Source organism: Odocoileus virginianus, chromosome 4 (assembly GCF_023699985.2).
Source record: "Odocoileus virginianus isolate 20LAN1187 ecotype Illinois chromosome 4, Ovbor_1.2, whole genome shotgun sequence".
Lineage (NCBI taxonomy): Eukaryota > Metazoa > Chordata > Mammalia > Artiodactyla > Cervidae > Odocoileus > Odocoileus virginianus.
This window is the reverse complement of record NC_069677.1, coordinates 85,970,918-85,993,902: the sequence shown is the minus strand read 5'-3', so window position 1 is coordinate 85,993,902 and position 22,985 is coordinate 85,970,918. Positions and strand designations below refer to the sequence as shown.

The 22,985-nt window shown below is 43.6% G+C and overlaps 1 protein-coding gene across 3 annotated transcripts in view; it reads right to left on the bottom strand.

Annotated features, from left to right (window-relative positions):
• Positions 1–6,839: 6,839 nt before the first annotated feature.
• Positions 6,840–22,985, bottom strand: part of DOP1B (DOP1 leucine zipper like protein B) — a 125,372-nt gene continuing 109,226 nt past the window's right edge. For 2 of the 3 annotated variants that reach the window (XM_070466955.1, XM_070466956.1), the window contains exons 31-37: positions 21,497–21,558; positions 20,856–20,984; positions 12,450–12,586; positions 10,599–10,654; positions 10,159–10,320; positions 8,278–8,407; positions 6,840–7,416 (exon numbers count right to left, since the gene is read on the bottom strand). In XM_070466955.1, the coding sequence (XP_070323056.1) occupies positions 7,162–7,416; positions 8,278–8,407; positions 10,159–10,320; positions 10,599–10,654; positions 12,450–12,586; positions 20,856–20,984; positions 21,497–21,558 (931 nt within the window). In that variant the 3' untranslated portion in view covers positions 6,840–7,161. Of the gene's footprint in view, positions 7,417–8,277; positions 8,408–10,158; positions 10,321–10,598; positions 10,655–12,449; positions 12,587–20,855; positions 20,985–21,496; positions 21,559–22,985 lie in introns of those variants that run through there. The other variant, XR_011487420.1, reaches the window with a different exon arrangement.

The following is a 22,985-nucleotide window of genomic DNA, read 5'->3' as shown; positions in this document are numbered from 1 at the left end:
GAGGTCATGAGAATCTCAGCGAGGGGATTCTTAAGCGTGATGGAGAGGCCAAGATGGGGGCAGAAAACCCACTGTTCCCTGAGCCCACACTCTCTATAGTCCTACAGACTGATTCATTCAAACTTAGTTTCAGTTCCCAATTTTCTTCTTCCTTCTAGCAGCATCTTGGGCAGATAAGTCAACCTTTCTGTTCTTCATTTAGCTCTCTGCCATCTTCCCGTAGATGCCAGACACTGAAGATGCTAGGAACCAAAGATATAGGCTCTGTCTTTTCCACAAAATGGCACTTGCCTTGGACCACTTATGGGCACTACATTATTGGGTGTTTTCATAGGGTCCCTCTGGGAAGGTGCCTTACTGAGCCTGAGGAGATGTAGAAAGAAGCAGGACTGGGGAGCTTGGATCTCAAAGACGGGCGCCTGTATATCTGTTGAATAAAACCAAGAAATGACTTGAGTTGGTCTTTGCCAGGTGAAAAGAGGAAGAGAAAACAGTATCAAGTGGATGAAACAACATATGTAAGAAATGCAGCAGATGAGAAATCCCGAGTGGTTGGAGGAGACAGGAGAGAGAGCTAATGCCTTCAGGAGGCTAGAAACCCCATCAGGCATCAAGATTTTAAACTTTAAAACAAAATTTTTTTTAATGTGGGCCATTTTTAGTGGGAACTAATGGGAGTGAAATTATTGCCCTTTTTGAGATCTTAAAATAAAATCTTTGCACATTTACATGTGCAACTATTATCTTGTCACATTTTTACAATGAAAGTCTGTCATTAACATTTTTCTGCAGTAATTTATCTTACTATATACTAAAATAGCTTGTTTGCAGTGTGAGACTATTTTCTTTTTTTCTTTTTTTTGTTAGTTGGAGGCTAATTACTTTGCAGTATTGTAGTGGTTTTTGTCATACATTGACATGGGTCGGCCATGGATTTGCATGTGTTCCCCATCCCGATCCCCCCTCCCACCTCCCTCTCCGCCCGATCCCTCTGGGTCTTCCCAGTGCACCAGGTCCGGGCACTTGTCTCATGCATCCAGCCTGGGCTGGCGATCTGTTTCACCCTAGATAATATACGCGTTTCGATGCTGTTCTCTTGAGATATCCCACCCTCTCCTTCTCCCACAGAGTCCAACAGTCTGTTCTATACATTTGTGCAATGTGAGACTATTTTCTATACAGTCTTTGTGGATGTGAAAGTGGTCTGAAGGTGGGAAAAATATTGAAAATCAAAGAGATATTTGGTAGTCAAATGTATTCATATTCAGAGTTTCACTTATTTGTCTTTCAAAGGTCTTTTTAAGAATCAAGTTGATGTAAAGTAATTAGCCTCCAACTAATAAAAATAAATGAAGGAGAAAAAAAAAATAAAACAAAATTTTTTTTAATGTGGGCCATTTTTCAACTCATTATTGAATTTGTTACAATATTGCTTCTGTTTTACTGTTTTATGTTTTTGGTTTTTTGGCCACAAGTCAGGTGGGATATCAGCTTCCCAAGAAGGATTGAACTTCCACGCCCTGCATTAGAAGGCAAAGTCTTAACTACTGGACTACCAGAGAAGTCCCAATAATCATTATTACAGTTTCAATTTAGGGTAAAATGTGAAGCAACTTCTTCTTCTAAAGCTGAAACATTGAAGGGCAAGTTTGTCATTATTCCACCTCCCACCTGCTTCTGGTTGACTTTGGGTCAGGGGAAACTTGGGCTGGTACAAATGCTTGTTCACCAGATAAGGTGGGGTCCGGGCTGTCTCCCCTCCCCTCACTTTAAATTCACAGTATTTTTGTTTTAAATTGCTATTGTGTTATTATGTACAAAGCATAAAATTTATCATTTTAGCCCTTGGGTGGACAATTCAGCAACAGTAATTATATTCACATTGTTGTGCAACTGTCAACAGCATCCATCTCCAGAACTTTCTCAATCCTAACTGCAACTTTGTACCCACTGAACACTATAATTCCTCAGTTCTTCCTCCTCCAGCCCCTGGCAACCACCATTCTGTTTCCTTTTTCTATGAATTTGACTATTTCAGGTTCCTCATGTAAGTGGAATCATATTTGTCCCTTTGTGACTGGTTTATTTCACTTAGCATCATGTCCTCAAGGTTCACCCATGTTGTAGCTCGTGTCCGAATTTCATTCCCTTTTAAGGCTGAATAATCTTCCCCTGTGTGTCTATACCATGTTTATCCATTCATCCATTGATGGACATACAGGTTATTTCCATCTCTCAGCTAGAGAAAACTCTTTGTGGATAATGCTGCCACAGATGTGGGTGTACAAGTATCTGTTTGTGACGCTGCTTTCGGTTTTTACTGGAGTTGCTGGATCACAGGGTAATTCTATCTTTAATTCTTTGAGGGACTCTCTTCCTAGACCCGATTTTAAAGTCCATTTCCCCCTTGGCTTGAAGGTAGGTAGACTGATTTAGATAGAGTACCACTTGGAAAGAGCTACCAGTTTGGGATGAAAAGGAACCAGACAAGCTTCAGCCTTGCGGGCTTCCTCCTTGTTCCCATAAGAGCCATCATCTCTGTGAACTCATTGCTCTGCGAACTAGTTCACTCATTTCTCTATGAGTGGTCCAGGAAGCATTGGCGTCAAAAATAACTTAGGACAGACTTCCCTGTGGTTCAGTGGACAGGAGTCTGCCTGCCAGTGCGGGGTCCCTGGTTCGATCCCTGGTCTGAGAAGATTCCACATGCTGTGGAGCAACTAAACCTGTGCGCCACGACTCCTGAGCCTGTGTGCTGCAAATACTGAAGCCCATGTGCCTAGAGCCCACGCTCTGCAATGAGAGAAGCCCCCTCAGTGAGAAGCCCACACAGCGCCCCTGATCACCAAGATACCACTGTAGTGATTGTCACAATGTCCAGTTGCCCCTTGGTGTAGAATGTACTCCTTTGCTGGTCCAGGTCCACATGACCACAGTCTGTCCTTTGATGTTGTTACTTTTCCATGTTTGTGGATTCATGTAGTCGAAGCTATGGTTTTTCCAGTCATCATGTACAGATGTGATGTGGGCCATAAAGAAAGCTGAGCGCCGAAGAATTGATGCTTTCGAATTGTGATGCTAGAGAAAACTCTTTGACAGTCCCTTGGAGAACAAGGAGATCAACCTAGTCAATCCTAAAGGAAATCAACACTGAATGTTCCTTGGAAGGACTGATGCTGAAGCTCTGATACTTTGGCCACCTGATTCAAAGAGCTGACTCATTGGAAAAGAACTTGGTGCTGGGAAAGACTGAAGGCAGAATGGTGGATGACAGAGGATGAGACGGTTGGATGGCATCACTGGCTCAACAGACATGAATTTGAGTAAACTGCAGGAGATAGTGAAGGACATGGAAGCCTGGCGTGCTACAGCCCATGGGTCGCAAATGAGTCAGACACGACTTAGTGACTGAACAATTAAACTGCAAATAATATCTAGTAGAAGGCATTGTCTTACATCAGAATTTTATTCCAAAGACCAGATTCTGTCTGGTCTCCCAGGTTGTTTTTCAAAAGTTTTAATTACAGGCTTCATCAGCTGTCTTGACCCATCCAGCTCCTTCGAATTTTACTGGGCATACACACATACTGGGACATGAGGCTTGTTCTCCTTTAAGACACTCCTTACCACACCTTGAGAGCTGGCAGCCACCAGCTGTGCTGTGACGCCCCCCCCCCCCCCCCCCGTGGCCAGGTTTGGCAGGAACCCCACTGGGCGGGGTGCCCTCAGAAGTGCCCTTCCACACCTCACCGGGCAGCAGCAGCCCTCCTGGGGTTTTCCTGTTGAACTCTTCTCAGCCCCGGGCTTGAGAACGGAGTGCTCTAGAACAAGCCGAACATAGAGTGTTGACTTTGTAGGATCGGGTAACACTGCTTACCTCCTCCGGGGCTTAGGAAACAACCCCCATGACACAGTCCACGCCCAGCTGCTGGAAAGCACCCAGTGATGACCGTGCCACCCCATACATACAGGCTCTGTTCTCATCGCACCTCCCTGCAGCTGCGTGTATTCCAAACCCTGCTTTCTTAGAACAGGGGTTCCAGTCTATGGCCATACCACCCTGAACGCGCCCGTTCCGAGATCTCGTCTGATCTCGGAAGCTAAGCAGGGTCGGGCCTGGTTAGTACTTGGATGGGAAAACAGGGGTTCCAGCTCACTGCTTGCACCCAGAGCAGTGGCACTTTGGTCGTTGGGCTGGACATCTGGTTTACCTTCTAGGAGGAACTGAGTCAGAACAGTCATCTTCAAAGCGGGGTGGAGAAGAGCCTCCATGAGGAAGGAAAAAAAAAAAGGTTTTTCCTCATACTTAAAAACAAACACGGGGACTTCCCTGGCTGCCCAGGGATTGAGGTCTTGTTCTTCCACTGCAGGGGCCACAGGTTTGATCCTTAGTCGGGGAGCTAAGATCCTACATATCGCATGCTGTGGCCAAAAAAAAAAAAAAAAATCTCCATTTTCTTTTTTATAAAATATACAATCTATGTGGATACTCAGGTCAATTAATGCAACACATACGCTTGTAGATACTGAGAGTGAACACAAGCTTCGCTTTCGCTGATGGGGACTTCCCAGGTGGCAGAGTGGTAAAGAATCCACTTGCCGGTGCAGGAGATGCAAGAGATGTGGGTTCAATCCCTGGGTCAGGAAGATCCCTGGAGAAGGAAATGGCAACCCACTCCAGTATTCTTGCCCGGAGAATTCCATGAACAGAGGAGCCTGGAGGGCTGCAGTGAGTCAGATATGACTGAGCACACACAATGCATGATCAAAACCACATAGACCACTGAAGCAACATGGATGGGTCCAGAGATCGTCATGCTTAGTGAAGTCAGATAAAGAATCATATGATATCGCTTTTATGTGGTATAAAAAATGATACCAAAAAAATGATACAAAGGAACCTATAAAACAGAAACAGACTCATAGACTTAGAGAACAAACTTATTGTTACAGGTGGGGGCAAGGGTGCGGGTTGGGGGAGGTATATTTAGGGAGTTTGGGGTTGACATGTACACCCCGGTATATTTAAAATGGATAATTAACAAGGATCTACTGTGTAGCATGTGGAACTCTGCTCAACATTATGTAACAACCTAAATGGGAAAAGAATAGACACATGTGTAACTGAATCACTTTGCTGTACATCTGAAATTAACACAGTGTTGTTAACGGTATGCTCCAATATAAAATAAAAACTCAAGAGAATAAGACACAGAAGATCCAAAAAAAAGTGGAAAAAAAAAATACATCACCGAGGGAACACAGAGATGATTCATTCCTACAACTCTGAGGGGGTAATTACCATTGATAATTCCACTTTGTAGTTGAGAAAACTGAGGCACAGAGTATATGCCTGGTCTAGCATGTGGGTAAAACTGAGTCCTCAAACCCATGTCCGTCCAACCATCTCATCCTCTGTCGTCCCCTTCTCCTCTTGCCCTCAATCTTTCCCAGTATCAGGGTCTTTTCCAGTGAGTTGCTCTTCACATCAGGCGGCCAAAGAATTGGAGTTTCAGCTTCAGCATCACATTTACAAGACTTTTTTAGTGTTCTATGCTAAACAGAGATGTGTTATTAAATCCCTTTAAGATTTCTACTTAATAAAAAAGGATTAAATTACATATGGTATTGAGTTGTTTTAGACACTGGAGAGAAAAAAAAAAGGAAAAAACAAACTTTGTAAATCTAAGTACAGATACAAGAACTATCTTTCATAGCATAATAGCTACTGATGACATACACAAGCTATTAGATTTGTTGTCAATTTTTGGGGGTGCCGTACTAGGTGGCATGTTTGTTCCTCCACCAGGAATCGAAACTGGAACTCCTGCATTGGGAACACAGAGTCTTAACTGCTGGACCAACAGGGAAGTCCCTGCATGTAATTTGTATGAATACCCATATGTGATGGTACTTTTTGACCCTCACTTTCAGCCATTATGTAGGGAACCAAGTGGTTCTGTGTTCCCCACATCCTATCTTGGGGCCAGTGACACAAACTGCTTCTGCCCTGCTCACAAACTCATATATGGTAGGATGTTACAAGAAACGAAACCAGTAATGTTTGTCAAGCCCCCAAACACCCTTGTCTGTAGAAAGGATGTCTCTGAGAGCCCGCATCAGAGCAGTCTGCATCGTCTGACCTGGAAAGTGATGTCACGGAAGGCCCTGGTGGCTGAAAAGGGAACAAGAGACAGGCAGGGCTGGCGGGCAAGCCCGGAGCACAGGCAGAAAGCGAGGGCACTAGCCGAGCAGGACGGGTGCCAAGTGGACTCTAAACAGGGAGCTGGCATAAGACAAAGAGGCTGGAAAAGAGTGGGCTGGCATGCTGCCAGCCCCGAGGCGCCTGTGCCTAGGAACCTAGGAATTATTTCCACGAACAGCGATGTCTGCAGCGGTCCAGAGTTCCCAGAGAGGACAGAGGAATAAGGAAGAGTCCAGAGTGAATTTCCCCGACAGCAGTTTCAGGCATTAAAGCCTCCACGACCATGATGACTGATTTATGTGAAGTGGAAAGTGCTGGCCAGGCACATTGCAGTGCATAACTGAGGTGACAGCTGTCAGAGGGTTGAAAACGGTGTATTTCTAACCCAGCAGAAGGTGTGAACACGTGATTTTAATGCGGCAAGAGTTTAAATACACTGAGATTGTCTTCACGCTCACACCTCTGCTGAATAGTCAAAGGTAATGGGCTATTAGTATTTTCAGAAAATAATATATTATCTTTTTAAAATGTGGTACCAAAATAAACGCTTAAAGGGACACATGTATGAAAGGTTAAAAATAATATTCAATGAGTTAGAAATGTTTAGAGAGATGTATTGACACAGACCCATATATCTGCAACAAAAAAACCCAACTTTTAATCTCTTCATGGTTCACTTTATATTACAAATTTTGTGCCACCGTTAGATGATATATTAATTTCACTTCTTTACATACATTGAGGAAGAAACATAAAATCAGACCTAAATATATTACAAGGCATTTCAGGGAGGTGTGTTTTGCTGGCCACCAAAAAAAAAAAAGATCTGAAATTTACTTTCGAAATTGAGATAGACTTGTTTAGAACCACTGTCCTGGCTCCTTTTCCGTTTTCAGTATATCCTGGCTTTTCTCAAGGTCTCAGTAAATGGCTTACACAAATTCTTCGGTCCAAGGTTAACATTCCAGATGTTCCAAAAAGTCATGTTCAACACATTCTTCCAGTTGTTTCAAGACCCTTGGGTTATCTGTGACAGGAAACTCTGCGAGCGGAGGAGGGCCTTGGGTGTCGGTGGGCAGTCGACTCTGGGTTTTAAAAGCACAGTTTAGAGTCCCGAAGAAGGGCATCAGTTGCCTAACGCTGGAAAGAGAATGCTGGCGCAGCAGAGGGAACTCACTCTTCATGGCGATCTCATCTGAGCTGCCGATTTCCTGCAAAAAACCAGTGACGACATGCTAGGGGTTAGAGAGGTGCACGCAGGCGGTGAAAGCTAAGACAAGAGTCCTCTAGGAAAACTCCCTGTCTGCGCTGACAGCAGCAGCGTCAACTCGAATCCCATGTCCCCACTGCCGTCTTCCACCAGATTTCGCTGTGAGCCATCCCGCTGGGGCCCTGCCACCCCTCCTGGAGGCCCTTCCTCTGAGTCACGGAGGGACTCTGTGGGCACGTCTCCTTCTACAGCAGGGGTCCCAGGCCTGTGGTCTATTCAGGATCCGGGCTGCAAAGCAGGAGGTGAGTGGTGGAACAAGATGAGATTACAGAGTAGACTGGACATTAGCAACACACTTCGGGTGTCCCTGTCTCCCGTGACTCCCAGCTGGGGCCATCGGGTTGCAGGAAAACAAGCTCAGGGCTCCCACTGATGCTGCATTATGGTGAGTTGGATTATTATTTCATTGTCACAATGTAACGATAAAAGAAAGAAAGTGCACAATAAAGGTAATGAAATCACCCTGAAACCACACCCCCAAACCATCCCAGCTCCCTGGTTCATGGAAAGACTGCCTTCCATAAAACCGCCTCCTAATGCCAAAGAGGTTGGGGACTGCTGTTCTGTAGGACTGTGTCCACCCAGGAGGCTTTACCTCTTAGCATCCGGGATGAGAAAGTGACATACAAACGCTAAGACAAAGATGAAATGCATAACCCTCTCCAAGTCTGAACACTTAAGAGGCATTGTGAACACCGTTTGAGGTCATTGAAATCAAATGACATATGAAGTACTTCACTCACACCCTGAGCCTGTCCCCCTCCACCACAAATACAAATTTTGTAAAAAGGAAAACAATTACCCCATATTTTAATTTTAGGAGTTCAAGAATCCTGACAGTGTGGGGCTTGCATTCTTGGTGATCCTCCTCTAAATCTGAGGAGAAGGCAGGGCTTTCTGTGTCCACTTCGGGAACAAATGCCCACCTGTAACTGGAGGAAGAGAATCCGAGGTCAGGCACGTGGGCTCAGAGCCCACCCAGAGGTTTTCAAACAGCTTCCCTGAGATGTAATTCACGTACCACACAGTTCACTCATTTAAAGTGCACTATTCAGGACTTCCCTGCTGGTTCAGTGGCTAAGACTCCGCGTTCCCAGTGCAGGGAACGTGGGTTCAATCCCTGGTCAGGGAACTAGAGCCCATGTGCAGCAACTTAAGACTTCACACACTGCAACTAAACACTTCGCGTGCTGTAACTAAGACCCAGGACAGCCCAAAATACAAATAAATAAAAAATAAATTGCACCATTCAACAGCCTTTGGCATATTCACAGATTTGTACATCCACCACCATCCATCATGATCAATTTTAGGATATTTTCATAACCCCCAACAGAATCCCTGCTCCCTTTAGCTCTCACCCCTCAATCCACTCCAATCATCCCTCAATTAACTCCTCAATCGAGGCCACCACTTAACTACTTTCTGTCTGTACAGGATTTTTTTATTCTGGACATTTCATACAAATAGAATCAAGGTTGTACATGATTACATTCCAACCAATGTACTACACAGTTGTTTGTACCTGGCTTCTCTCACTTAACCTACTATCGTCAAGGCTTGCCCATTATGTACTGCTGTACCACATACCAGCACTTCATCTCTTTGTGTTGTAGACTACTGCATTGTCTGGACACACCATATGTTATTTATCCACTTGTCAGCTGATGGACATTGAGGTTTTCTCTACTTTTTGCCTATTATGATTAATGCTGCTATGCATATTCACGTACATTGAAACTCACTTAAAGAAAAAAAAAAAAAACTTTCTTTTTTAGAGCAGTTTAAGGTTCATCCAAAATTGGGCAGCAAGTATGGAGGTTTCCCATTTGCCCCCTGCCTCCGCTCTGGTATGCAGAGCCTCCCTGTCAACATTCCCACCAGAAGGGTACATTTGTTTCAGTCGATGAACTGACACGGACTCACCATTGTCACCCTAAGTCCAGAGTTAAGCTTAGGGTTCACTCTTGGAGCTGCATCTTCCACAGGCTTGGACAAGTGTGTGAAGATATGTGTCCACAGTATAGAGTCATACAGAGTCATTTCACTGCCCTGAAAATCCTGTGGCCTGCCTCCCTCTCCACTCCTGGGACACACTCATCTGTTTACTGCCTTTACAGTTTTGTCCTTTATAGATCACCATGTAGTTGAAAACACATGGTATGTAGCTTAGACTGGCTTCTTTCATTCTGTCTTTCTAACCACAGACATTTCTACACGATTTCTCTCTTTAGGGGGGCAGGATGGAGAGAAGTGGCATCTGGGGCCAGGCATGAAATGAAACATACGAGCAGCTGTGTTAAGCCCACAGGATATGTGAGCCAACAAGGGCAGAGTGAACTGTGGAGAGTGTGTTCCATTTAGTTAATTAAAAACAAAGAGACCAAAAAAAAAAAAAATACACAAATGCAGTGAGGCTCACCAGTGGGGGACTCTGTCTTATAAGCACCCAATAGCAAAACCCACTGAAACACACACAGGAACAGAAACCCATCCGTAAACACTACTGTGAGCCAGATTCACCAAACCACAGATGTTGCGAGTAATCTGAAACTCGGTATTCTGAGGAGGCTCCTCGGCCACTGGTAACCCACATGGTGTATAGGAAAGAACAAGTGAAAGGGCTGCCTAGGAAAGAAAAAACACTTCCTTCGAAGAGGACACATGGTCTCCTATGACTTACATTTGAAATAACGGCATCTTGTCAGGTGGAAAAGAAAGTGCCGTGTCCAGGAACTTGCAAGCTGATAAATAGAGGACCAGCTCGCTCTGGGGTATCTCCCCCACCAATGGCCCATTTCCATCAGAGGCTCCAACTTTCATTCTGTTGATTTTGTTGCTATTTCTATAAATTGGCAAAGAAACTCTTGTTAGAAATTCATTGACATCTGCTATAGTCCTTTTGCCTATGAAATGTCCATAAGAAGGTTTTTCCTTTTGAGAAGTGGTCAGAATAGCTGGTCCCTTCACAACTACTTCAAGAAAATCGTGTTTAGGATTATCTAACCCTACATTATAAATTGATGTCCACAGTCTGGATCTAAAAAGAAAAAACAATAACAAAAAAAATACAGTGATGTCCATTAACCTTCACATATGTGCAGAGACTCATACACTACTTACCTCAATGATTCATTGTCCTTTTTCAGCTCTTCTTCAAGTTGTATGAATGCCTGAATCTTAAAAAAAAAAAAGTGAATTCAAGTTACTATTTGAGAGGTCAGATCTAGCTTAATGTTTAAAATTTATATATCCATAAAAGTCAGCAAATAAAACAAAAGAAGTAATCAAAACTATGAAAAGACAACCTATGAAGTGGTAAAAAAAATATTTGCAAACCAAATACAGTAAGGGATAATATCCAACATACATAAAGAACTCATACAACTCAATAACAAAAAAGCAAATAATCAACTGAAAAACGGGCAGAGGACTTGAATAGACATTTTTCCAAAGAAGATATAGGAGTGGCCAACAGGCACATGAAAAGATGCTCAACATCACTAAGCATCAAGGAAACGCAGATCGAAACCACGATGAGACACCACCTCACACCCATTAGAACTGCTGTCATCCAACAGGTGAGATTATAAATGTTGGTGAGGGTGCGGAGGAAAGGGAGCCTTTGTGCGCTGTTGGTGGGATGATAAACTGGTGCAGTCACTATGGAAACCAGTAGGACGGCTCCTCGAAGAAGTAAAACACAACTACCACGTGATCCAGGAAGCCCACTCTGGGACTATGCTCAAAGAGAATGAAAATATTCTCACAGAGATATGTGCACCCCCATATTCACTGCAGCCTTATTTACTAGGTTAGCCAAAAAGTTCGTTCAGGTTTTTCTGTGACATGGGAAGAACCTGAATGAACTTTCTGGTCAACCCGATACAACAGCCAAGACATGGAAACATCCTAAGTGTCTATCAACAAATAAAGGGATTAAGAAACGGTTTCATATATATATATGAATATATACATATATACACATACACATATATACACACACACAAGCATATGTATATACACACATATGCACATATATATATGCATATGTGTATACACACATACATGCACATGTATCTATGTATGAGAATACACACACACAGTAGAATGTTATTCAGCATGAAAAGGAGGAATCTTGCCATTGGCACATCTACAGTAATGTGGAAGGACTCTGAGGGCATTACACTATGTAAAATAAGTCAGAAGAGAAAGACAAAAACTGTATGATCTCACTTATAAGGAAAACCTAAGAAACAAAGCAAAACCAAACCAAACTCACAGAAGAGATCAGAGGCAGGGGGTGGGAGGAGGGAAAATTGAATGAAGGTGGTCGAAACGTACAAATGTCGATTTATAAGACGTATGTTATTACTAGGGATGTAATGCAGGATGTGACAACTGCAGTTAAAGCTGCTGTAAGCCACAGGTGAAAGTAAAGACAGTAAACCCTGAGTTGTCATCACAAGGGAAAAAATTCTTTTCTTTTGGATCCCTATCAGATGATGGATGTTAAGTGAATGTGATAAGGGTTTCATGATATATTTCAGTCAAATCATTATGTTGTACACTTTAAACTTATACACTGCTGCATGACACTTATATCTCAATAAAAGTGGGAAAAGTCCAGTTTAAAAACTAGCAAATAGGGAGTTCTATGGAGGTCCAGTGGTTAAGACTCAATGCTTTCACTTCTGGGTTCAATCTTTGGTTGAGGAAGTCAGATCCCAAAAGTCTCGCGGGATGGCCAAAAAAAAGCAAATAATATCAAATTAATTTAAATAACTACAGTTGAGAGGTCAACTATGATTAGAGGATAAAATATCTCTACCTAACCAAGAGCTGACCATGCACTACCAACTTGATTGAAAATTTTACAGATAAAATTAGATATAAGCGAAAGGATACATTATTCCTGAAAACGCATTTTAAAAAGCTCCAATTTTATCTCAAGAATAAAGTATTTGCACTTACCAATTCAGAGACCATTATTGGCCACAGTGAAGTCAAATGTTGGGGAGATATTCTTAGCAGCAAAACTCTGAAAAACAGAAACATCTGAGCAGCAACTGAGGATGTCTGTCCCACTCTGAGATTGTCTGTCAGGCGTTCTAAGGAAAGAAGATTTTCGAGATGTCACACAAATGAGGAGTTTGGAGCTTCTCACTAGACACAGAGGAAAAACACAACTGCAGCTGCTCTGACATTTGACAACCGTACACGAGCGGGGCGTTGGGAGAATCGTACTGCTCTCCTTGTTTGCCCACAGACCTCTTCTTTGTGAGGCACAGCAGTTCATGGCCTTTGCTAAAGAAGTGAATCAAGGGTCTCTTATTCCCCTGCTACAGCTGAGTAGGAAGGAGGGCATCAACTTCTGGCTCAAGCCAGAAATCCACTGCATCATCAGTGAGCATGTAAATGATACTGGTGGCTTTTTAAAATTTTTGGTCATGCTGTATAGCTTGCGGGATCTTAGTTCCCTGACCAGGGATCAAACCCATGCCCTCCGCAGTAGAAGCATGGAGTCCTAACCGCTGGACCTCCAGGGAAGTCCTGTAAATGTTCTTCTAAGAATATGAAGCATGAGACATCGAAACCAAAGACAGCTCTTGGTAAGGATTGGAACTATAAGACCACAGAGGTTGGTTGGCAGATGACACTGTATTTTGGGGGTGAGGAGTGACGAGTGAAATGAGTGAATAAAAGAATTATTCAGTTAAGTTTAGGTTTGATGACTACGACAAAAACTTCAATTCCTGCAGGGAAAAAAAAAAGTTGAGGGAAACTGTCTAGTCCCTAAGTCTTCCCAATTTCTCCATTGAAATAACTGCTTGTAGAATGTGATTCTTCCCATAATTTAGGGTTTCTGAGGAATATGACAAATTAACATGGCAAACAGCTGAACTGTGGTCGTGCTGGTTAAGATTCACTGGAGTACATTAGTAATAAACTTCTCTTAAAATCATATAATATAAATAATACTCTTTCTTCCTGAGTATTTAACCTACGTTCAACAGTAAAAGCAAAAAGTTTATCTCAATCTCTTATGGTTCCAGTGCGAAAAGTAGTATTTCACATAACTATACCACATGGGTGAAAAGAAGAGCATCCCAAATGATGTAAAATGTTGATACAAGTACATACAGTCTATGTTCACTGCAATCCCTACAGCGACCACTGCAAAAAGCTTTAAAAAGAGACACATCCCTAAACTCACTTTAAATAAATCAAAAAGGAACACTGAAAAAAATGTTCAAGCAACCTCAGGAAAATACAAAAAGGCAAACAAATGAACAAAAAAACAAGGAACAAACAGAAAATAAATAAAAAGGCATAATATATCCTGACATGCCAGTAATTACATTAAAGGTAAACTGTCTACACCGGCCAGTTAAAAGAGACAGATTGAATGGATTAAAGAAATGACCTAGCTGTATGCTATCTTACACAAAATTGCCTTCAAATATAATGATATAAGTAGGTTAAAGGTTGCCAACGTTTTAAGAAAGCTGGAGTGGCACTATTAATATAACACGGAATGGACTTCAGGGCAGAGCAAAGCACCAGGGTCACAGAGGGACACTGCAGAGGGCAAGGTCAATTCAGCAGGAAGAGACAACGTTCCCAAACGCCTGTGCGCCGGACAAGAGGTCTAGATTACAAGCAGGAAGAACTACCAGAACTCAAAGAAGAGTAGCTTCTGACAACTGTAGCTGAGGTTCAACATCCCTACCCCATGACTGAGAGAAGCCCTAGGGAAAAAACAGTCAAGTAAGGATAAAGTCCTGGGTGTTCATTGGAAGGACTGATACTGAAGCTGAAACTCCAATACTTTGGCCACCTGATGCGAAGAGTTGACTCATTGGAAAAGACCCTGATGCTGGGAGGGATTGAGGGCAGGAGAAGAAGGGGACGACAGAGGATGAGATGGCTGGATGGCATCACCGACTCGATGGGCATGGGTTTGGGTAAACTCCGGGAGTTGGTGATGGACAGGGAGGCCTGGCGTGCTGAGATTCACGGGGTCGCAAAGAGTTGGACGTGACTGAGCGACTGAACTGAACTGAAGGATACAGAAGAACCGAGCAATACCATCAGCCTGTAGGATCTAAACAACACTTGCAGAACACTCCGCTCAATGCAGCAGAATTCGTCTCATTAACTGCTCGTGGAACATTCACCAGGACTGCTTTATGACCCGTGATAAAATCTAACTTCAACAAATTTAAATTCTACAAAGAATGTTCTCTGACCACGTGTGTGTGCTCAGTCGCTCAGCTGTGTTTGACTGTGACCCCGTGGACTGCAGCCTGCCAGACTCCTCTGTCCATGAGGATTCTCCAGGCAAATTCTCCAGGGCTGCCATGCCCTCCTCCAGGGGATCTTCCCCACCCAGGAATCAAACCCAGGTCCACGGCATTGTAGGTGGATTCTTTACTGTCTGGGGCACCAGGGAAGCCCACTCTGACCATGATGGACTCAAACTGGAAATTAATTGCTGAAGAACAACTGGAAACACTTGGAAATTAACAAACTTCTATTAATAAATAAGATACGGGCTAAAGAGCAAGCATCAAATAAAAAATATAAAGAAATGAATGAAAATTAAAAGATTATCAGATTTTGTGGGATATAGTTAAAGTAATGAGAGGGAAATGTATAGCACTAGATGCTTACATTATAAAAGAAGAAAGCGCTCAATTCTATAATTCAAGCCTCTATGTTATGAGACTTGGAGAAGGAAATGGCAACCCACTCCAGTACTCTTGCCTGGAGAATCCCATGATAGAGGAGCCTGGCAGGCTACTGTCCATGGGGTCGCAAGAGTCGGACACGACTTAGCGACTAAACCACCACCACCACCAACTTACGAGACTAGAAAAAGAACAGACTAAACCCAAAACAAGGACAGAGAAGGGCATGATAAAGAGTAGAAATAAATGAAATTGCAAACAAGACAACAATAATACAGAAAAAAAACCCCACAGTTTGGTAATTTGAAAAGAATAAAACTTATAAAACTTCTAGAAACACTGACCCCCAAAAAGAGAAGGTAAATTACCAATATCAGGAATGAAACAAAGATTATCTCTACAGGCATCCAAAAGGATAATGACATTTGAATTATTGCTTAAATGAGGATGCAAAATGGTAAATTCACTCTGAAAAACAGGTTGGCAGTTTCTTAGAGAGTTTCTTAAGAGCTCCTTAGAGTGTTCGATGACAAAGGTCCATCTAGTCAAAGCTATGGTTTTTCTAGTAGTCATGTATGGATGTGAGAGTTGGACAATATAGAAAGTTGAGCGCCAAAAAACTGATGTTTTTGAACTGTGGTGTTGGAGAAGACTTTTCAGAGTCCCTTGGACTGCAAGGAGATCCAACCAGTCCATCCTAAAGGAAATCAATCCTGAATATTCATTGGAAGGACTGATGCTGAAGCTGAAACCCTAAGATTTTGGTCACGTGATGCAAAGAGCTGACTCACTGGAAAAGACTCTGATGCTGGGAAAGATTGAAGGCAGGAGGAGAAGAGGACAACAGAGGATGAGATGGTTGGATGGCATCACCGACTCGATGGACATGAGTTTGAGCAAGCTCCAGGAGTTGGTGATGGACAGGGAGGCCTGGCATGCTGCAGTCCATGAGGGTCACAAAGAGTCAGACGCGACTAAGCGACTGAACTGAACTAGAGAGTTAAACACACATTTACCACAGGACCCTGTAATCAAACCCTGTGTAGAGAAATGACAATTTACAACCACACAAAAATGGTACATGCACATTTATCATAGAGGTTTTATTTCTAATAACCCCATACTGGAACAACACAAATGTCCTCCAGTTAAATGGATAAATGAACTGTGAAACATTCATAAAAAGGAGTATTATTACTCACTAAAAAAGAGCAAATTCTTGATACACCCATGAACCTACCTCACTTGCCTCTGGATGGATCTCAGAAGCATTGGACTGAATGAAAAAGCTATTCTCTAAAGGTGACATACTGCATTGATTCCATTTACGCAATATTCTCAAGGTGACAAATAAAAGTGGTAGAGAAAGTGATAGGTGAGCAGTTTCCAAGGGTTAGGGCTGGGTAGAGGGTGTGACTCTATAAAGAAGTGAGTGGCTTCAGGGAATTGCTTAGTGGTGAGGGAAGAGTTCTACGTCCTAACTGCAATGCTGTCCACAATAATTTGTAGAGGAGATTCATTCACAGAACTGGACACACAGATAAACATACACAAGAAGAATGCATTGTAGAAACTGGTGAAATCTGAACAAGTCTCTAGTTGAGTTGCGGTAATATTCCCAGGTCAATTTTCTGCCTTGATGAGGGACTATGCTCATGTGAGATGTTACCACGGGGAAAGCTGGATAAATGGTACACAGGAACACTAGGTACTCTTGGTGCAACTTCTTGTGAGTCTTAATCTATTTCAAGAAAAAACAGATTTTAAAAAAGTGGTTTGTACACATAGGGGATATTTCATATTGATACTTCAAATAAAAACTAAATTCCTGATTATTCTTCTTCAGTCAAGATGAGCTATTTTAGAATCTCTAATACTCCTTTCTTAGCTGAGTGATAAACCTTAGAGGCTTAAGGAGTTCTTGTGAGCAGAGAGCGGAGACAGCCCTGAGCCAGGACTCTGTACCACTGTCAAGGTTGCGGAATCTCATTTTAGTCTGGCCAGGTAATCTCGCTGAGTCCGCTTCCCATCTGTGAAACTCACCTGCCTCAAAGGGTACCACCTGAAGACTACAGCCTACTGTAGGGAGCCAGAGAGCTCAGACTTCAGTCCAGGTTTTGCCAGGTAGTGGCAATGCAACTTTATGGAGGTGCTAATCCCTCTGAGCATCGGTATCCCGATGTAAAAATGGAGCTAACACAGGACAACGAGGAAGACTTAAAAGATGGGAAGGACTTCAGTGGACCTGGACGGAGCCGCCCTCATCAGTTAAAGGGCCTGGAGTGTTGCCTCGAGGTCTTTCTGATCCCTTTGTCAGGGTCCTTTGTAGGGGGTGATGCCTGTCTTCCTTTCATTCTAGACAAGCAGCATTTCATCATCCTTCCCAAACTGCTTTGAGCTCATTTACAGATTCTTCTGAGATCAATGTAAAATTTATGTCATGAGGAGCCAAGATATACGGCGTTGTTTAGCTCCGCACTCCACGCACAACGATCACCCACACCCAGGGCTGCTTGATGGGGGTCAGTGGGGGAAAGGACCCCAAAGGTTACCCCAGAGGAGAAATGCCAGGCCTTTCCCATCCCTGCCTCCTCTGATCAGGACTTGACTCTTTACCATGGTGTGCAATTATTTAGAACCTTATGGATCGTTTACTCCATTGACCTCATTGCTCCAGGGGCCAGTCAGTGACCCAAGACTGTCAGAGAACACTCTGAAACCCACCACTCCAGCACCGCCAGGGAGTTCCACTCTATTTTTTCAAACAGGTAGTATTTAAAAAAAAAAAAAAAAGAGCCCTTGAGTTATCCAAAGTGGAGGGTGTGTCTATGGAGAAATTCCTCTTTCTCCAAGGGCTCCCAAACCATTTCCTACTTAAAGTCAGCATGAAGGTGACCTCTATGCATATAAGAAAGTGAAAGTGAAGTAGCTCAGTCGTGTCTGACTCTTTGTAACCCCACGGACTGTAGCCTACCAGGCTCCTCCATCCACAGGATTTCCCAGGCAGGAATACTGGAGTGGGCTGCCATTTCCTTCTCCAGGGGATCTTCCCAACCCAGGTCTCCAGCATTGCAGGCAGATGCTTTACCCTCTGAGCCACCAGGAAAGCCCCCATATACATATAAGCCATATATAAAAGTACCATATAGAATGTGTATACTATTCTGTGGCCCCCTACTTCTCTCCCCCTTTCATGATTTCTCAGAAATCCTGCCGTGGTCAGACTCGCCACGCCGCTGGTTAAGGAAGGCCACTGTCTGTCCTCTTCTTGTTCTACACTCTGGACAGTTCTCTTCAGCCCTCTGGGGCTCAGCCCGGGTTTTAGGAGAGCGTCTGACGGGAGAGAAGGTGGACCGCCTGCTTCACTGGCCCCCGCGCTCCTTCCGGGACAGGGGCTTGACGCTGCCCTTTCAGGCCCCTGTCCCCCGGCCAGGTGTGTGAAGCACCATCCCAGATGCTGCCCGTGAACCACAGGAAACATGGTTCCTGTTGCTCCTCCTCCCTCCCAAATCCTGTCAGGATGCCACGAAATTCAGCTCTGACTCTGCTCTGAGCTGAAGGCTTTGGGGGGCTTTACTGGCACTCCTGGTCACCCTCTGATCACATCAGCCCGTTAGTACTTCGAGTAAGGATCTGTCCTATCTGAATATTCACTTTCACACATTGTAGGTATTCAGGATTTTATGGCATGAACATCTCCGTGATGCGCTTGACATTGCGGAAGTTATGCCAGCTGAAGTAGAAAATGGTGTCTTTTATTATTGCCAATGTAAAATACTACCATAATTAATACCTAGGAAAGCTGTTAATGTTTTGGCCTAAAATCATTAAGACCTTTCAAATGGTCAATCAAGTAGGGATGTGGGCTGAGAACTAGTAGTACTAATATTTAGGAAAAGCATGTATTTTGTGAACTGACAGATATTTACATGAAAATTTTTTAGGAGGGCAGTGTTAAGAGATTTATTGCATAATTCTATGTGGAAACAACCTGAATGCTTTTCCACTGGTGAACAGGTAAACAACTCACAGAATGGAACACTATAAATAAACAGAAATAAAAAGGAATAACTCTGGATAAGTACAATAGCATGAATGACTCTCAAACACAAAAGAAGCCAGACTCAAAGGCTCTACACTGTCTAATCACATTCACATTTATAAGACATTTTGGAAAAAATGAAACTACGTGAACAGAAAGCAGATTTACCGGTTGATGGGGTCAGGGGAGGAGATGACTTCTGAGGGGCAAGAGCGAACTTTCAGGTGTGATGGAAATGTTCTGTATCTTGATTGTAGTGGTGGTTACATGACTGTATGTGTTTATCAAAATTCACAGAATGGTACAGCCAGAAGGGTGACTTTTATTGTATGTGAAGTGTCACTCAGTCGTTTCCGACTCTGAGCAACCCATAGACTGTAGCCCACCAGGCTCCTCTGTTGATGGAGTTCTCCAGGCAAGAATACTGGAGTGGGTAGCCATTCCCTTCTCCGGGGGATCTTCTGGACTGAGGGAGGGACTGAACCTGGGTTTCCTGTGCTGCAGGAGGATTCTTTACCATCTGAGGCACTAGGGGATGTCATCTTTACTGTATGTAAATTACACCTTAATAAACCTGACCCTCCCCCCAAATGACTGACATCATCGTAGTTCTAGTAGTTGTAAAACTGTTTTTACACTAGTACTCATGATATTTAATATGATCTTGAAAGATTTTTTTTTTTTTACTTCATTATATCCCGTTTAGGCTATGAGTCTCAAGAAAAACACATTTCTATTTGAGAATTCTTGCACATCTTGGAGGAGGGTGAATTAGAACGTTCATCTTAACACTTCATGAGGAGCAGAAAAAACCCTCCAAAGTCATGGGCTATATCCACATTCGTTGTTAAAAGAGCATTTTTGATGCTGACTGTTTTTAAAGTCCTCTTTGAATCTGTTGGGCTTCCCAGGTGGCGCAGTAGGTAAAGAACCCGCCTGCAATGCAGGGGATGCCGGAGATACGGGATCGAGTCCTGGGTCGGGAAGATCCCCTGGAGGAGGACATGGCAACCCACTCCAGTATTCTTGCCTGGAGAATTCCCATGGACAGAGAAGCCTGGTGGGCTACAGTTCACAGGTTGCCAAGAGTGGGACACCATTGAAGCAACTTGAGTGCAGCACAACACTGAATTTGTTACAATGTTGCTTCTGCTTCACCTTTCAGTTTTTCGGGCCCAGAGGGATGTGGGATCTTAGTCCCCCAACCAGAGACCGAACCCCTCACCCCCTGCGCTGAAGGTGAAGTGTTCACCACTGGACCACAAGGGAAGTCCCAGTCATTCATTTCTGAAGCAGATAAAGGATACTGCGAGGGTGAAGGAGAGGAAAAGAGGCACTCCTCCACAGTCCTGCTCCTCCGCTAGCCTCCGTTAGGACTGCACCCTCCAAGCATCTGGACTGCAGGAGGGATCGAGCAGGAGACAGTGCTGAAGAAGTACGGCCAGATTTTTAAAGATGACCTAATAAAAACTAACAGCACTATAGCAATTAATTTTTAAAACAAAGTTCCCGATTTACCGAAGTTCTTCTATGATCACCCCTGCAGAACGCTCATCCGACACTGGCCCATTCTGCCAGCATGTGCTGGCCCCTCTGGGCCTGTCTGTGTGGGGAGGGGGTTGGGGGGAGGGTGGGCCTTCTTACCTTGGATCAGAGGAAGGTAAAGGTGGTACTGATCAGGTTCTCCACTGAAGACAGCAAAAGCCTGGCGCTTTAGCAGCATGGCTTTCTGCTCAAAACTGGAGAACAGTTTTAAAGAACTGCTCTGCATGTCTGGAATAAATATAGCAAATAAGGTTCACTTAGTGAGAAACCTACAATGAGAGGTAAGTGATGAGAAATTCATACAAGTGTTCATTCCTATCTCCCCTGGTGGAATGTGATCTTGATTAAGGGCATGTAGCTATTATCCAAATATTTAAAATTTATAGAAGTATTTACTTCTTGAGTGATACTTAATGACAGGGTGTTTGAAGACGATATGTGGTATAGGAAAGTACTCTTAACAAACTATGGTCACCTTATCATTGCTTTCAAAAGTATTTTCTCCACTATAAAAATGCAAAAATGGTGGTTAGAGGCATTCTTGTCAACTGACCAGAACTAGGAAGGTTCATTCATGGAGTCCTGACAAATCCTATGCGTCACATTACAGTTTGTGGCTGAAACTGCACCATAAAAAGTTTGAGTCATGTTCTGAAATACGTGGTAAAAGCTGATTATGACCAAAAGGCTTTGGTCCTTTAAAGTGTGACTTATGTGCATGTAAACACAGAAGAACTTACTCATTAGATCTTTAAACATTGTTTTCTCATGAGTCAGAAGATGGTCAATAATGGACTTCCAACTGGATATTTTAAAAAAAAGAAAGCAAAGTTAAATATGCAAAGGGTGACAGACAGTTCAGTCAAAAAGAGCAAGGAAAAATAACATGTCCCTTTAAGATTAAAAACTCTTTTCTGAAAAGTTAGTGAAAGGGATGAATAGTTTTTACATAAGGAGAAGCTAAGCAGAAGCTCTTCATTTATAACCTTAATATAGGGAATAAATAACCTAGGAAGTAATAAATAATTGCCAGACCACCATAAAAGAAAGCACTCGTTCAAAGTTCTTTGGCTTTTGCAGAAAGAAAAGTGTTAGTCACTCAGTCGTGTCTGACTTTTTGCGACTCCATGGATCGTAGCCCATCAGGCTCCTTTGTCCATGGGATTCTCCAGAATCTGGAGCGGATTGCCATTTCCTTCTCCAGGGAATCTTCCCAATCCAGGGATCGAACCCTGGTCTCCTTCATTGCAGGTGGAGTCCTTTACCATCTGAATCAAGAGGCTTTTGCAAAAGCTTCCCTTAAATGTGTTTGCACAGATGAAGTCCATACACTCGTGTTGAGGAACAGCAGAGGGGTCCTGAAGACAAATACCACTAGTTTTCATCAGAGTCTCCCACAGTGCAACAGGATTACAGGGTGAAAGTGAGAGTTGCTCAGTCGTGTCTGACTCTTTTGCGACGCCAGGGACTATACAGTCCATGGGATTCTTCAGGCCAGAATACTGGATTGGGTGGCTGTTCCCTCCTCCAAGTTTCTTCCCAACCCAGGGATTGAACCGAGGTCTCTGGCATATTGCAAGTGGATTCTTTCCCAGTTGAGCCCCCAGGGAAGCCCAGGAATACTGGAGTGGGTAGCCTGTCCCTTCTCCAGCAGATCTTCCTGATGCAGCGTGAAAGACCATGGGCAAAGAAGCTGACCAGTCTCTACCCTCGACCCCTGTTGTTAATAAAGACACATTCAGCCAAGCTACAGGCAGAATTACGAGTGGTTCTGCTGACCTCCGAGTAGAAGGTGCAGTCAGTTCATCCTGATGCCAGGCATCTCCGCTGCCCACGCAGAGCCTGGCGGCTGCACGGTCTCAGCAAGGACTCATGGAGTGTGAGCCCAGAAGTGGGGGAAGGACCCGGAGGGTCACCGCAGGGCCCTGTCGTCTCAATACTGGTCCAGCATCTTATGATTACAAGACAGAGAAGCACGGACCAAGTACCGCTGGAACCCCTTGTTATGCTCTTTAGGAATAACAATTCATCTCTTGATTGGAAAAAAAAGGGCACCTATGTCATTTTCAAAAGACTTACATTCCTTCCCCGGAAATACACCGCTAACCTGTGAGTGGTGTCCTGTGATTTGGGATGATAACAGTCAGCTCTGCTCCCCAGTTCAGGAATGGGAACTAATTACAGAAACCCATACACTTTGCCACGTGAAGGTTCCCGGCCCGTTTTTAT